This window comes from Gopherus evgoodei, chromosome 2, assembly GCF_007399415.2.
Source record: "Gopherus evgoodei ecotype Sinaloan lineage chromosome 2, rGopEvg1_v1.p, whole genome shotgun sequence".
NCBI classification, from domain to species: domain Eukaryota; kingdom Metazoa; phylum Chordata; order Testudines; family Testudinidae; genus Gopherus; species Gopherus evgoodei.
Window position 1 is genome coordinate 216135573 of NC_044323.1, and position 14126 is coordinate 216149698.

Below are 14126 nucleotides of genomic sequence, written 5' to 3' on the forward strand. Positions count from 1 at the left end.
CTTGAGTCAGGAAGTTTAGTATGTTACACATTAATCTTTTATTTGAGCTAAACAGATGAGATTAATATGTAATCTCTCTTTTTTCTGTTTAGATAATTTTACTTGCCTTTGTGCTTTAAGCTACAGATGGCTCCCATTTGTTGATAAATGTATTTCTGGAAGTCATTTACTCTCAGGTACAGTGTACTTAGGGTTAAGAAATAACCTTTACAATACTAGTCATTTTAGGAAAAATAAAAACAAACCCCAAAACAAAAATAAGTGTTGTCTCTTTGTCTTGCATGTTCATAACTCAACGCATGCAGGTATTTTTGATCCCATTTTACCTTAAAAGCAGCTAGCTATTTTTCACAGACACACTTTAGTCCATCTAGTATTTTAGAAAAAAACTGGATAATTCAATATATAACGTTTCATAATTGTATCAATATCAAATACATTTAAAAACAGAGCCTAATTTCTAAATATTAACATCTTAACAATACATCCGACCCCCACATTTCGACACTCAGACAGGCTCTTCTCTGTCTAAATTGACAATAAATGCACTTAAGTGATGTTCTGAATGTCCACATGTGGGATTTGGATGTCCTATTAGGGCACCTGTGTTTAAAAACTGGGCCCATAATGTATAAAGTATGGTGAAACAGCCCAATTGTAGCCATGTGGGATTTGAATCAGGTCCTAAATCATCTTCATGAGTCTTTCTAAGAGCATATTTTAGGCTGTGAACATTAGGGCAACAAAAAAGCAAAAGTATATAAAATGGGGGGAAGGGAGAAGCTCTTTTGAGAAGAGAGGTACATAATGTAATGCAGCAGCTTTATGAACACAGCAATATTTTCCACATTAGTTGAGGATGTGGTAGGTTCCACAGGGATCTTTTCTTGTCAACAGAGACCATTCCATTCTTATCTGCAGGTAAACACACTTATCTATCTGCAGAAACAAGACATTCTGTTCTTTTAGAAATAGCACTAAGAGGTTCAAATGAAAACTAGGTACAAATGAAGACTATTGATATAAATTCTGCAATGACAAATTCCACTTCCCCCCAATTGCTTTGAAAGAGAATAAGTTCTCCAGAGGTCTCAAAGCTTATATATTTTCTGTCAATCACACTAAAGTTGGATGACTTTATCTTTAAATAAAAAAAATGTAAAAAAAGATAAATAAGATTGTATAGGAACCCAGGCTCGCAAGGAGTCCAAACACATCTCTGGCTATATGCAGTCTTACACCAAGAAATTCATACTAACACTAAGGGTATGTCTATACTACCCACCAGATCGGTAGGGTAGCTCATGGGGCCCCCATAAACCACAATTAAATGTTAGTTTAAGTATCAGCAATTTCACCAAGATCTCTGTTACTATGTACCTTCCAAATCAGTTTAATCTTGCATAACAACTGTGGTACTCCTACAAATCTTATTTCTCATGTGTACTTAAGGGTTAGGGTTGACTTTTATTGTTTGATGGCTATTGCAGCATCAAACTTGGCCTCATTTTGTTTGTCAATGTACCCAATTATTGTAATGGTGATGGTTTTATTGTATTCCCCATTATTGTGATTGTTTGCATTTGTGTTTATGTTATATCTGGTGTTTAGTCAATTGTAATGGTTTTAGTTATATTCACCTTGTTATGATTGTTTGGTCTGCCTGCAACAGATCACCTGTGCTCTAGAACAACAACAATAACTGTAATGATCATAGATCAAGGGGCAGTGTGTTGTAGGAGCAGCAGTGATCTGTATGCTCTGTATAACCTGTATGCTCAAAAGGTCTGTTACACTTTCCCCCTCTCTTTTGTCTCCTCTCCCTCTTTGAATACCTGTGAAGGGGCTTTCCCCCTCCCTCCTGGAATGCTTGTGGGATGAATGGGCTGCTTGAAGAGCTGGAAGATCAGAAGAGCTTCCAGGTAGACAAGGTGTCTGGCACTCTAATTAGGCAGCCCTCACACACCCAATGCATGGACACTGGCCGAGGTGGAGTGTGACCAACCAGACACAGCCAAGTCATCTCTAGTCACAGGCCATGAAGAGCAGGTCCTTAAAAAGGGAAGGGGCCATGTGCTCAGGAGTGCATTCACAAGCTTGTACCTCCCATGAAGGCCCTTCACCCGGACTGCCTGGCCAGTGGTTTGCCGCATTGCATTCTATCGTGCCTCGGGAAGACTTACCTTCATTGCGCCATCCATTGCTGCACTGTGGGACACTTACCTTGAAGGATCCTGACATCTCCAGTGCTGTGCCTGTCCTGGGAGCGTGAGTATGCGAGTCTGAGTGTGACTCCCCCTCCCCAGCCCCCTTCTTTTGAGCTTAGCTATCAGTATAATAAATGTGCTGCTTTCTGCCAAACTCTGGTGGGTCACTAGTCCTCCCTAAGTTTACTAGTTGGCCCAATTTCAGGTAACAGTCTCCTTTCCTTTTCCCCAATGGTACTTAACACATATCTTGGCTTCTGGGGCTGTACACAGACACCAGGATATAAGTTAAGGTTGCCAAGGTAGTGTAGAGTAGGGTACACAAAAGCAGAAAGCAAAATATTTATGGGTGACTCACTGCTGTGGAAGGATCTTGGTAGTGGCAATGTTAAAAAAACAAAAAAAATATGGACAAAAGGAGGTGGCTGAGAAAGCCAGCAGCTGGCTGAAGATCAAGTGGAACAAGAGTCAGCGAAGGTGGCAAACTGTAGACAAATATTTTGTCTCGTAGAGGATCACGCCTTGATTTTACATTTATACATATTTCACCAAAATTTGCTTAAAAACTAGAAAGAGCTAATGACGATGTAGAAATGTATGACTATGGTTGATTGCAATGAACTTCTCAGGGTGTAAGTGTGGTTAGCATTTGGACCTAGCTATCGAAAATTCATCATTGTTCAATCAGCAGGGGCTGACTGAAGGAGGAAGCAGCTTTGTAGCTTTTTGACCTTATTCCCCATTCTTGTCTGCTCTTCAATCATCCTGGCCTTGTTATGAACCTCTCATTTCACACACTTGTCCCTCCCGGATTCTAATTTAATTCTATCACACATTAACATTCCACAGAATCAGTTCTTCCTTGCTAAAAGTTCTGGGCCAGATCCTCAGCCAGTTTAAATTACTATTGCTGCATTGACTTAAAGAGAAATGCACCAATTTACATCACCATGCATATGAAATCTTTTACACTGTACTGAAAACAAGCAATCTTTCTGCCATCAGAATCCATTCCATTTTAATCTTTTTTAAATCAAAGTGACACTTCTTCAAATCAAACCACATTCATGCTGATAGTCTACATTTTTTCGAAGAGGGTTAAAATAAGATTGTAAATTCAAAATGAATCTTCTCCAGTTTATTCTTGGAAATCTTCAAAGGGAATTAATATAGAACAGGACACCAGCAGCTCCATTAGTGGCAGATCTACCATTAAGTGGATACATACTTGATTAAACAACCGCAAACAAAGAGTAAATATTAATGGAATGGTGTCAGATTGGAAGGAGGTCTCAAGTGGGGTTCCACAGGGATCTATTCTGGGTTCATTGTTAGTTAACATCTTTATTAATGACCTGGATGTAGGAATAGAGAGCATATTGATCAAATGTCCAGATGACACACACCTACTCCAATCACTTTGGAGAACAGAGCTAAAATTCAAAGGGCTCTTGATAAATTGGATAACTGGGCTATAGACTACAAAATGAAATTAAACAAAGACAAATGTAAGGTGCTACATTTAGGGAAGAAAAATCAATTTCACACAGAATGGGGGTTAGCTGGCTTGGCAGCAGCACTGCTGAGAAAGATCTGGGACTTGTGGATCACAACCTCAACATGAGTCAGCAATGTGATGCTGTTGCAATATCTATCTATCTATCTATCTATCTATCTATCTATCTATCTATCTATCTATCTATCTATCTATCTATCTATCTATCTATCTATCTATCTATCATCTATCTATCTATCTAAATAAATAAAAATAAAGCAAATGCAATTTTGGGTTGCATTAACTGGGGTGATCAGAGGTCCCGATTTTATAGGGAGAGTCCTGATTTTTCGGTCTTTTTCTTATATAGGCTCCTATTACCTCTCCCCTCATCCCGATTTTTCACATTTGCTGTCTGGTCATCCTAGCATTAACAGAGGCATACCATGCAAGTCACGTGAGGTGACAGTGCAGCACTGGTTAGGACTCAGCTGGAGTAGTGTCCAGTTTTAGTCACTAATGTATAGAAAGGATGTACAGAAACTGGAAAGGATCCAGTGGTGAACAACAAAGATGATCCAGGGAATGGAACACAAGCCATAGGAGCAAAGGCTGAAGGAACTAGGTGTGTTTAGTTTTACCCTGGCATGCTGACTGGCTGCTACACACTCCTTTGCTCCAACTGACTCTTGCGGGCAGGTTTTTTCTGCCATATACCTCTTCTGCCATATACCTCCATCAAATGTGGCTACCACAGCTGCTGATCCATTTTCTATTCAGTAATATCCTCTTAATTGCCCCCATAAAAAGCTGAGCTGTACTTAGCACAATCCCTTTTAAAATTAATATCAGGGGTTACACTGGGTGACTAGGCATGGAGTGTAGGTAGAATTGAGGTATCCATGCAAATAGACGCTTAGTTTTAGGACTGCAGCCAGAGTATACAGATTTTAAAAAATGTTATAAAGTAACCATTCAAAAGAGCAATGATTATGCACGTTATTCTGTGCTCTGATTGAATAATAGTATTCCGTTTATTAGCCACTCCCATATAGTTAAACATAGTTTACACCACATTCAAGTGTATTCTGAACACATTATTAATATAATATACATTTTATACATAAGTGTTGGCCAAGTTATGCTAACTGAACATATTATGCTCTTCTCACATTTCTGCTCACACTTTGCAAAGCTGAAGTCAGATTTGGCATTAGCTAATACAGAACTTGTTAAAGGCAAGATATATTCGTTCTATGTCCTACTACAGGTTTAGAATGCAGGATCCAAAAGAGAGAGAAGAAAAGTACAGAACAAAACAAGAAGTTAAGAAACTGTTATGAACTCGTGGGTTGGATTTTAGTGACATACTGAGAGTTCTGTAACTTTTTAAATGCGTATTTTCAAAGCACACCTTCTGTGTAAAGCGAACATGCTATGGGATAAGAATTGCTTCCCAGAAGAAGGGTGGATATGTATATCTCCTTTTTGTACTATACTGTTTTTTCTTTAGACAATATGTCTGCTTAAGTTCAGCTATCTGATCTTTTGAACATTTTTAAGAATGAACAGTGAGTGTAGTCAAACTACAGGCTATACCTTTCAGTCAATAAGTCAGAGTAAAGGATTTACATACTTTGCAGTTATTTAGGAAAAATAGTATAATCATTAAGCAGAATAAATCCTTTCATCATTCAGAGTCAAGAGTCAATTTGAACCAGAAAACCAATTTTTCATTTAAAAAATGTGAAGACTTTTTTTTTTGATAATTTCAAAACTATTTTCTTGATATATGGTGGGGGGGGAGTGACGGGGTCTGGAAATAAATCAAACCTAAATCTGTTTTGCAAACAGTATCCGTTTAGACGAATCAGCTTTTTTTGATGGAAAATGATTTGTTGAAAAATTCCCAATCAGCTCTAAACAAGTAACTACAGCTTTCCTGGCCTTTCATTGGCTAAAACAATTCCACTTCAGTATAATTTTCAAACATATGCAAGTTCCTACACTCGGAATTGCTAGTATTGACCTTCATTTATGTACCCATTCCTTCTGACACAGAAATAGTAAATAAAATATTAAAATGTTATTTTTGCAAACAGTATTTTCCCCTAATTGGTGCAGTAATAAAAAGCAGAATCAAAAACTCGTTTACTTTATAGCTCAGCGGTTGGACTCCAAGTATGACAATGTCATAAGCAATTTCAGTTTAGCAAAGCAGTAGTGAAAACTTGCAGTTGTAATTAACCCCCCCTCCCAAAACTTCACATAGCAATGCACTATTTATCATTTGCACATGGTGCAATAATACAACAACACAGATGTTTCATACCAACTTTTAGAAAGCTGTGCTCTCAAATAGGTGCAACTGTCATTTATACAAAGGGAGCAGTTGGGCATTCTCAGACCTGGTCCTAGTAGACAAATTGCCTGCTGGCTTTGTCCATATCACAGAGCAAGATGACAAACTGGCACACTTAATTGCTCAAGATACAGGCTATTGCCTCAGACAGAAAAAAGTGTTTCAATACTAAACTCAAGTGAATAGGCAGATCTGTAGGGCAGGATGGGGGGACCTCACACCATCTGCCTGTCTTATGACTAACTTTAGCCTTTCCTATAAGTTTCTCACTTTCAAAGTTGCTAAAATTTTCCAAGAGTATATTAAAAATATAGAGTAACAAAAAAGCGTGCAAAAATGGCACAATACCTGATTAATTATCTGTCGTTGTAATTTTTCTCCAGACACTGAAAGAAAAAAGAAACATAAATAATTAGCTGTAACTTATTTTAGTGCATAAAATGATCTTGTATGTAACAACAAAAATGAGGCAGTCAAGGAAAACAGAACACACAATATGATAACCAACAGTGTACACAGAGGCTAAAAAAGGATCTTTAAAAAAGAAATCCAGACAAAGTGATAACACTAATAGAATGGAGCAAATGTCTGTAACATTTAAACTAGAGATTGAGAGAACTAAGGGGGAATTTGATGGATAGCCAACCAAAAATATCAAGACTAATAATATGAAATAAAGTATGAAGAGATCAGAATCATTAAACCACCAAGTCATAATGAGGCAAATAAAGAAAGAAGGAAATTGCAGTGCAGCTAAGTAATTTATTTTAATTGATCTTCACCACACAGGAAGACGAGGAAAACGCTTATCCTAAACTAACATTTGAAGTCAATGGAAGTGACTGGCTCTGTCAGTCACTCGTAGTATCAAAAAATTATTAAAAGGTGGTGATGAAACTATGGAACCGAGATTGCAGTAATGCACTAGGAACATAGTTATCAGAATTTGGTGGGAAGTAAAAATATTAGGTAGCTAACCTGTTCATAATCATATTCAATTTAACCTTAAAAGCATAAGAGAAATGGGAGATGGCCACTTTTGCACATCTTTGTAAGAAAGACCTACAGGCAATTAGAGTTGAGTAAACAGTTGATTTTTCAGTTCAATGGCTAAACAAATATATATATATCAGACAGAAAATTTGGGTTAGTTTAGAACTATTTTTTTGTTTTTTCACGTCCAAATAAAAAAAACTGAAAAAAGTCACTAGGGTTGAACAAAATTTTTTGAAACAACATTTCCTATACAAAACATTGACTTGAAATGATATTTCAACATTTTTGACATTTCTTTTCCTTGACAAAACGGTTTGCCAAATTACACCCTGATTCACGAATGGTTTCAGTGATCTGAAAAATGTATTTTTAGTGAATTTACTATTTGCCCTTCTTTTTTGTTTTTTGCCTAGCTCCCTGGCAATTGTTATGTTGTAATGGGATGGTAGTTTATACTAGCACACTATGTCATACACAATATTCCTCTGAACCTTCTCTGTAGTGTATTATTGGAGACAAGATACCAGTCTGGATAGATGTTACTTTATTCCATTGTAGGAGTTTCTGTGCTTCTATCAAAAATCACATATCTTTGTAGAATCAAACCTAGTCTCAAGCTTCAGGTAAAAGAGACAGTAAATGTATCTTGCAAAGTGCTACCATACAGTAATAGTCAGAAGTGTGGCTAGATTAATTACATTCTCTCTGCTAGGAGGTACTCCACATCCTTTGTGGATGACCAAGAATTTCACATTCACTTACATCTAGCTCAACATATATCAGCCATGGTTTTCTAGACCAATAATGATGGGACTCCCTTTGCAGCTTGTCAGTATCATTCTTTAATTGGCCCAGGGGATTGCTGTTGAGAGACATTAGGCACTCCCTCTTCCAGGAATAGTTATGTAAATAGTGTCCCTTTTCATAAGAATTTCTTTGTACTGACATACAGAGTGTACAAAATGTAGATTTTTTTAAGACTAGGTAACAGTATTACAAATTTGTTAATGTAACACAAGATATTAATGATAAGAAAAATGATCTTCTCTATTGATCCTCATCCTAAGGAGAAAAAACTGAAAATAATATACTACTGTAGGCTTTACCATAAAATGACTCTTACGATAATTATTTCCTGCATGTTGGTGCAGTATTTTTGTTTGGTAGATGTAAATGGTACTTTTTAGCTCTGAGAGGAAAAAAGGAAACATCATTAGGGGAGACTTACGGTCAGTCATTCCCAGGTTTATTGAGATAATCTTTGTGAGAAATGGAATTAAATCTTGGGGCTGTTTTTTTTAACCTAGTAAGGTTTTTGGTAATAGAGGATTAAGGAGTATGTGTTTTAACATTCCTTAATGATATACAAGTTGCTAGGAAAGTACAATGTTTGAAATCTCTGGTTGGATCAACACTATTTTGCTCTGAGGTTTGTGGACTTTGAATACTGATGCTTTCCTGTTTTCTAGTATATTTGTTTTTAGGCTATTTTGATTCACTTTAAAGGAATTTTAATAGCTTTCTGTTGACAGCATGGACAGCTGGTCTTGAGAATTAACAAAAATTCACTTGCTGACTGAGGAAGGAAGTGACATCAATGAGTTTCTAAAGTCAGCCCAGAGGGAAAAGTGAGTTTTGTGCAAGTAACCTTTTCATTTCATTGTACTTACAGTGATGCTTCAAGATGCAAATTGCATTGTCAGTCAAAACCTATGGTATCTACCTCAAACAAGCCTGAAGATGAAGTGAAAGTTTGAAAATACATCTGTGACAATTTTATAGACACAGTTAAGGAAAATTAAAAGGAGAAACTGAGGTACCATCCTTAGTTCTTTCTTTAGTGGTTTAAACACAATGCTATCACTACAATGGCAGTCACTTAAACATCCTTATGAACTACCAGCAAAGATGATGCGGGCTAAACAGGGCAAACATTGACTGTCCACTTTGGGAGAAAAGGGGTCAAACTCAAGGTCACAAGCAAACTGAATATTGCATTCTCTGTTTACTCCCTACTTGATATTTGACCTCATTAGAAAACTACCAAATAGATTTGGCATCAGCAGCAGTCTCAGAAGAAACCAAGGTTTGTATTAGCAGAAATGTTGAGAATTAGGATTGAAGCACATTGGCACAGCCCTATCAAGCTGCTTGCAAAGTGCTTCCATGTATTATAGTTGGTTCAGATCAATGCTAACCTACTTTCACGTTAACAAGCACTATAAAACAATAAGAACATTCTGAATTGGAAAAAAAAAAGATTTCTAACTTTTTATGCTTACAACACTACTTTTATGACTGCATCCCAGTCCCAAAGAGCACAATTGGCGAGACCAGAATTTGGCCCTTGGTTTCCATGCTCCTAAAACACATACACACATCCATCCATGCACCCTTAACCTCCACACAGTGTAGTCTTTTTGGGGACACTAACAGCGGGAATCAATTTTTTAATTCTACCACCAGTTTGAAAATGCTGATGTTTTGAGGATATGTCATGCAGCTGTTCTCATGGCTGACTTTGGTAACCATTTTGCCCAGCTCAGCAATTTAAAAGTGGAAGATATGAGAAATGAGCTACAAACTCAAAGCACAGGAGGCAATGACTGATCAAAATTTCCAGTATCCAACCTTTAATTCCAGTCCCACAGCTAATTCAAGAATATGGGTAGAGCCATTTGCTTCTCTCTGTAAGCCCTCAACCTGAAGCAAATACTCACCAGCAACCACACACCATACAACAAAAACACTAATCCAGGAACCTATCCTTGCAGCAAAGCCTGTTGACAACTCTGTCCACATATCTATTCAAGAGACACCATCATAGGACCCAATCACATCAGCCAAACCATCAGAGGCTCGTTCACCTGCACATCTACCAATGTGATATATGCTATCGTGTGCCAGCAATGCCCCTTTGCCATGTACATTGGTCAAACCAGACAGTCTCTATACAAAAGAATAAACGGACACAAATCACACTTCAAAAATTATAACATTCAAAAACCATTCAGAGAACACTTCAATCTCCCTGGTCACTGAATTACAGACTTAAAAGTCACAATTCTCCAACAACAAAACTTCAAAAACAGACTCCAATGAGAAACTGCAGAACTGAAATTAATTTGCAAATTGGACACCATTAAATTAGACTTGAATTTCCCCCCTACTGTTACTCACACCTTCTTATCAACTGTTTGAAATGGGCCATCCTGATTATCACTACAAAAGTTTTTTTTCTCCTGCTGATAATAGCTCACTTTAAATGATTCGTCTCATTAGAGTTGGTATGGCAACACTCATTTTTTCATGTTCTCTGTGTATATATAACTTCCTACTGTATTTTCTGCTGAATGCGTCCAATGATATGGGATTTAGCCCACGAAAGCTTATGCCCAAATAAATTTGTTAGTCTCTAAGGTGCCATAAGTACTCCTTGTTCTTTTTGCTGATACAGACTAACACAGCTACCACCCTGAAACCATTTGAAATGGAGTAGCTCAAAATGCTCTATCAAACTATTAATGCATGTCACCAGGACGCACGTAGTTAGTCTGTGGCACGTAGTTAGTCCGTAGCAGACTAGTGTGGGGTAGATTCTCACCCAATCTTGCCACAAACTTATTGTTTGTGTAGACAACCCCTAAACATCTTTAGTATCACTGAATTGGAGAACTGTCCTTATATTCACTGCACTGACTGTTAACTCATTTTAAAGCCATTTTTCTTCTGCCACAAAAAAAGTAGGACAATATTTCTAGCTGTTTTAGAAGAGTCTGTGACAAACGGCCTTCCTATATGAACCTCAGGTTACTTAACCTAAAATAACATATACAGAGCCCATGCTTTTTAGAGTTCTCAGTGTTTTCAGTCATGTTAGTGTTTCCAGGGTAGTTTATTTTTAAATAAAATAAAAATTGACGTTTACTTGAATGAAGGATCTAAAGACTAAAATGTATTACAATGTAACAGATATTGGATACAAGGCCATGCAGTAGTTGTTGCTCTCATGATGTACTGTAACATTTGTTCTTCAAATATCTTTACATACACAACCTATGCAGAGAACAGCATGTTAGTATTCACACTCCATCACCTCTCCTCTATACAAGAGAAAGCGATATTTGTGGAGATTTGTAGATTAATCTGGCATAATTCCTTTAGATTTTCAACTACTTTTGACGCACATATGATTAAGATCACTAGTTACAAAAGTTTCTGTAAGGAAATATTTCTTCTGGTGACAAGTACTCAAAACAACTTGCTGCTGTTTCTTGTGTTCAAACAGCCAGGCACATTATGACTCCTGACAGCCTTTTTCCTCCCTTAGCATACAGGAACAGTGAAGTGTTTTATTTCAAAAAGCAAAAGACCACTGCTTTATTTAATCGGGCGCTCCCCACCCCGCTAAATTTCTGATATGGTGTGCACCATCAATCCCTATGGAGAGATCCTTGCTGCAGCCACTGATCCCAGAGCCTCACTCACTGAGTCTCAGCCTCACCTTCCAGCCTGGAACGCACAGGTGCAGTGCCACTCCCCATCTCTGAGAGGGGATATGGGCTGTTAGACAGGGGAACCCCATAATTCAGCAGTCAGCCACCTGCTGTCCACCCCCTGACAACACAGGTTTGACCCTACCAGGCCTCCATCATGATGGGAGAGCCACGGGCTAAACTTGGAGTAGCATTGTGACATAGTGTTCAGGGGTCGCAGCTCTGGGTTTGTCCCCACCACTCTCCTTTCATGAAAGGGGATGTCAGGGCCAAAAATAAGTGAGTGGTGTTGTGGCATGGTGCATGGGGGTTGTGGGTGCAAACCTGAGTGGCACTGTGACACTCCCCAACCTCGTGCACCAGATCACAATGCCACTCACTCAATTTTGGCCCCACCACCCCTGTCATGATGGGAGAGCGGTGGGGCCAAATCTGCGTGAGCAGTGCAGCATGGCTCCTCCTCACCACTACCAATGGTACACACTGTGTGTAACATGTGTCTGGCTGCGGGTGCCACTGTGTTTAATTATAAGATCCCTTAAATACATACATCCACCAACTTACATGGCACTGTTGACACTCTTTGCACAATGCTAGCAATAAACGATTTTTTAAAACTCAAGCCATCATCCTACACTTTAAGGGGAACAAATACTTACAGATGGTGAGAAGGGTTTGGGAAGTGAACACTACATGTAATCCACTTAAGGTTTAGGCTGTGTCTAGACTAAGAGGAAAATAAGTTCTGGGGCCTAGCTACTTGAGAGATTGCCTTTCTCCTTGTGCTATATTGCCACAGCTGGGGTTGTCCAAGGTGCTCCAGCTGGACCTCTTCAATTTAAAGGAGGAGACAGGTATTAAAGTGTTCTCTATGAGGGGACCTCAGCTCTTCGTATTGCTGTCTATGTATAAATATCTCTTATCAAGCCACTTTCAGTTGCAATGACATTTTTCTCCTTTTTGTTACATCAGTTTTAAACATTACAAATGGCTTATTTACAACATTGCCGTAAAAATGTCCTTTAACATATTTCTTAACCTCTGTCTAATTATGCAACTGAATATGATTGCTGGGGCCCACAATCCATTAATTACATCTTTACAGTATTGCATAATCCTTCTCAGCTGTCATGATGCCAGCTCACAAGTTACCCTGGCAATGTTAAACATAAAAAGAACCCCAAGTTGATACTGATTGAACCAAATGAAGGAAAGTTGGCCATCTCAAAGTGTTTGAATTCTCATAGCATTCCTAGATCTGCCTGGCTAATTTTTGGTGATTATTTTTGATATGAAAACAGACCTTTAATTGTCAGTCTCTAATAAGGATGCACAGCTGTTCCCTGGGAGGTTCAAAGGACCCTGGGAACCTAAACATGTACGAAAGCTCAAGTAGCCAAATGTCTTGGCCGATCCACGTGCACATTTAGTTTTCATTTAATGAAATAATTACAAATAAAACAAAAAGGAGCAAAAGAAGTTGTTCTGGGTTTCACAAAGATGCTCTAGTATTAATAGGATTTTTTTAGGGCCTTGTTCATTAACTGTCTTGAGCATAAGAAGGGGAAAACTGAAGATTCCATTCCTAACAAACAATGGAATATGGATCTGGGCCAAATTCTGAATGGACTCATATTCTGTGCAATCCCATTAAAACCAAGGAACATACACAGGATATAAGGCAGTGCAGAATTTGGCCCTTTACCATGCCTGCAGCAGTATCAAATGTTTACAAGAGATGTATAATTTTCTATGAACAAGTATTTCTACTATTTCCATTTGTAGTATAGGATGTTCATTTTTTATTGGAAAGCTACATCTGCATTGCTTTGTTTCATCATCAGAGTTCCATTAATAACTACACATTCAGACATCAGAATGCTACACACAGCAGTTTTAACATCACTGCAATATTAATGTAATATTTCCAATAGAATTCTGTGTGCATTTTCCATGTTCATTACATAGTAGGTCTGTATTTTCACAAACGTTTTCACAGTGTGGACCTCATCACAATGCAATGACTGCCTTACAGACATGAAACTTCACATTCAGACTAACGAGGGATACCTCTTCTCCTATTTGTGATCACATGGACCATCTCTCCTCCCATTTCTGATTATATAACATCCATGTGGCAACTACAATCGATTACATGGAAATTACATATTCTGTAAAAATGTCCTCCCGACCACTCTCTGAGTTAGTTTTAATACTGGTCTCTTCATCTCTAACTAAATAGCTAAACTAAGGACACAGTACTTACTCATCCTACACAGAAATAAATCCATGAACATGCAGAGTTCTCTCATTAATGCATTGTACTGCTACCTTAGACTACTTAGGGTCCATTCACACAACCCATGGCAATGAGCCTCCTAGCCCAGGTTAACAGACTTGGGCTGGCAGGACTAGCACTCTAAAAGTAGCTGTGTGGACAGTGCTTTGAAGTTGCGGCTTGGGCTCTGAAATCCACCCCCTCTTCCTAGGTCTCAGATTTGTAATGTCTACCCAGCTATTTTTAGTGTGGTAGCATGAGCCCTGTGAGCCCAAGTCTGTTGACCTGGGCT

At 38.2% G+C, this 14126-nt stretch overlaps 1 protein-coding gene across 6 annotated transcripts in view; it reads right to left on the reverse strand.

The window, feature by feature from the left end:
* The window catches only part of CHST9 (carbohydrate sulfotransferase 9), a 189872-nt gene that overhangs the window by 12714 nt on the left and 163032 nt on the right, over positions 1 to 14126 (reverse strand). For all 6 annotated transcript variants that reach the window (XM_030552963.1, XM_030552961.1, XM_030552962.1 and 3 more), the window contains one exon: positions 6413 to 6450. In XM_030552963.1, coding sequence (XP_030408823.1) covers positions 6413 to 6450 — 38 coding nt within the window. The remainder of the gene's footprint in view (positions 1 to 6412; positions 6451 to 14126) is intronic.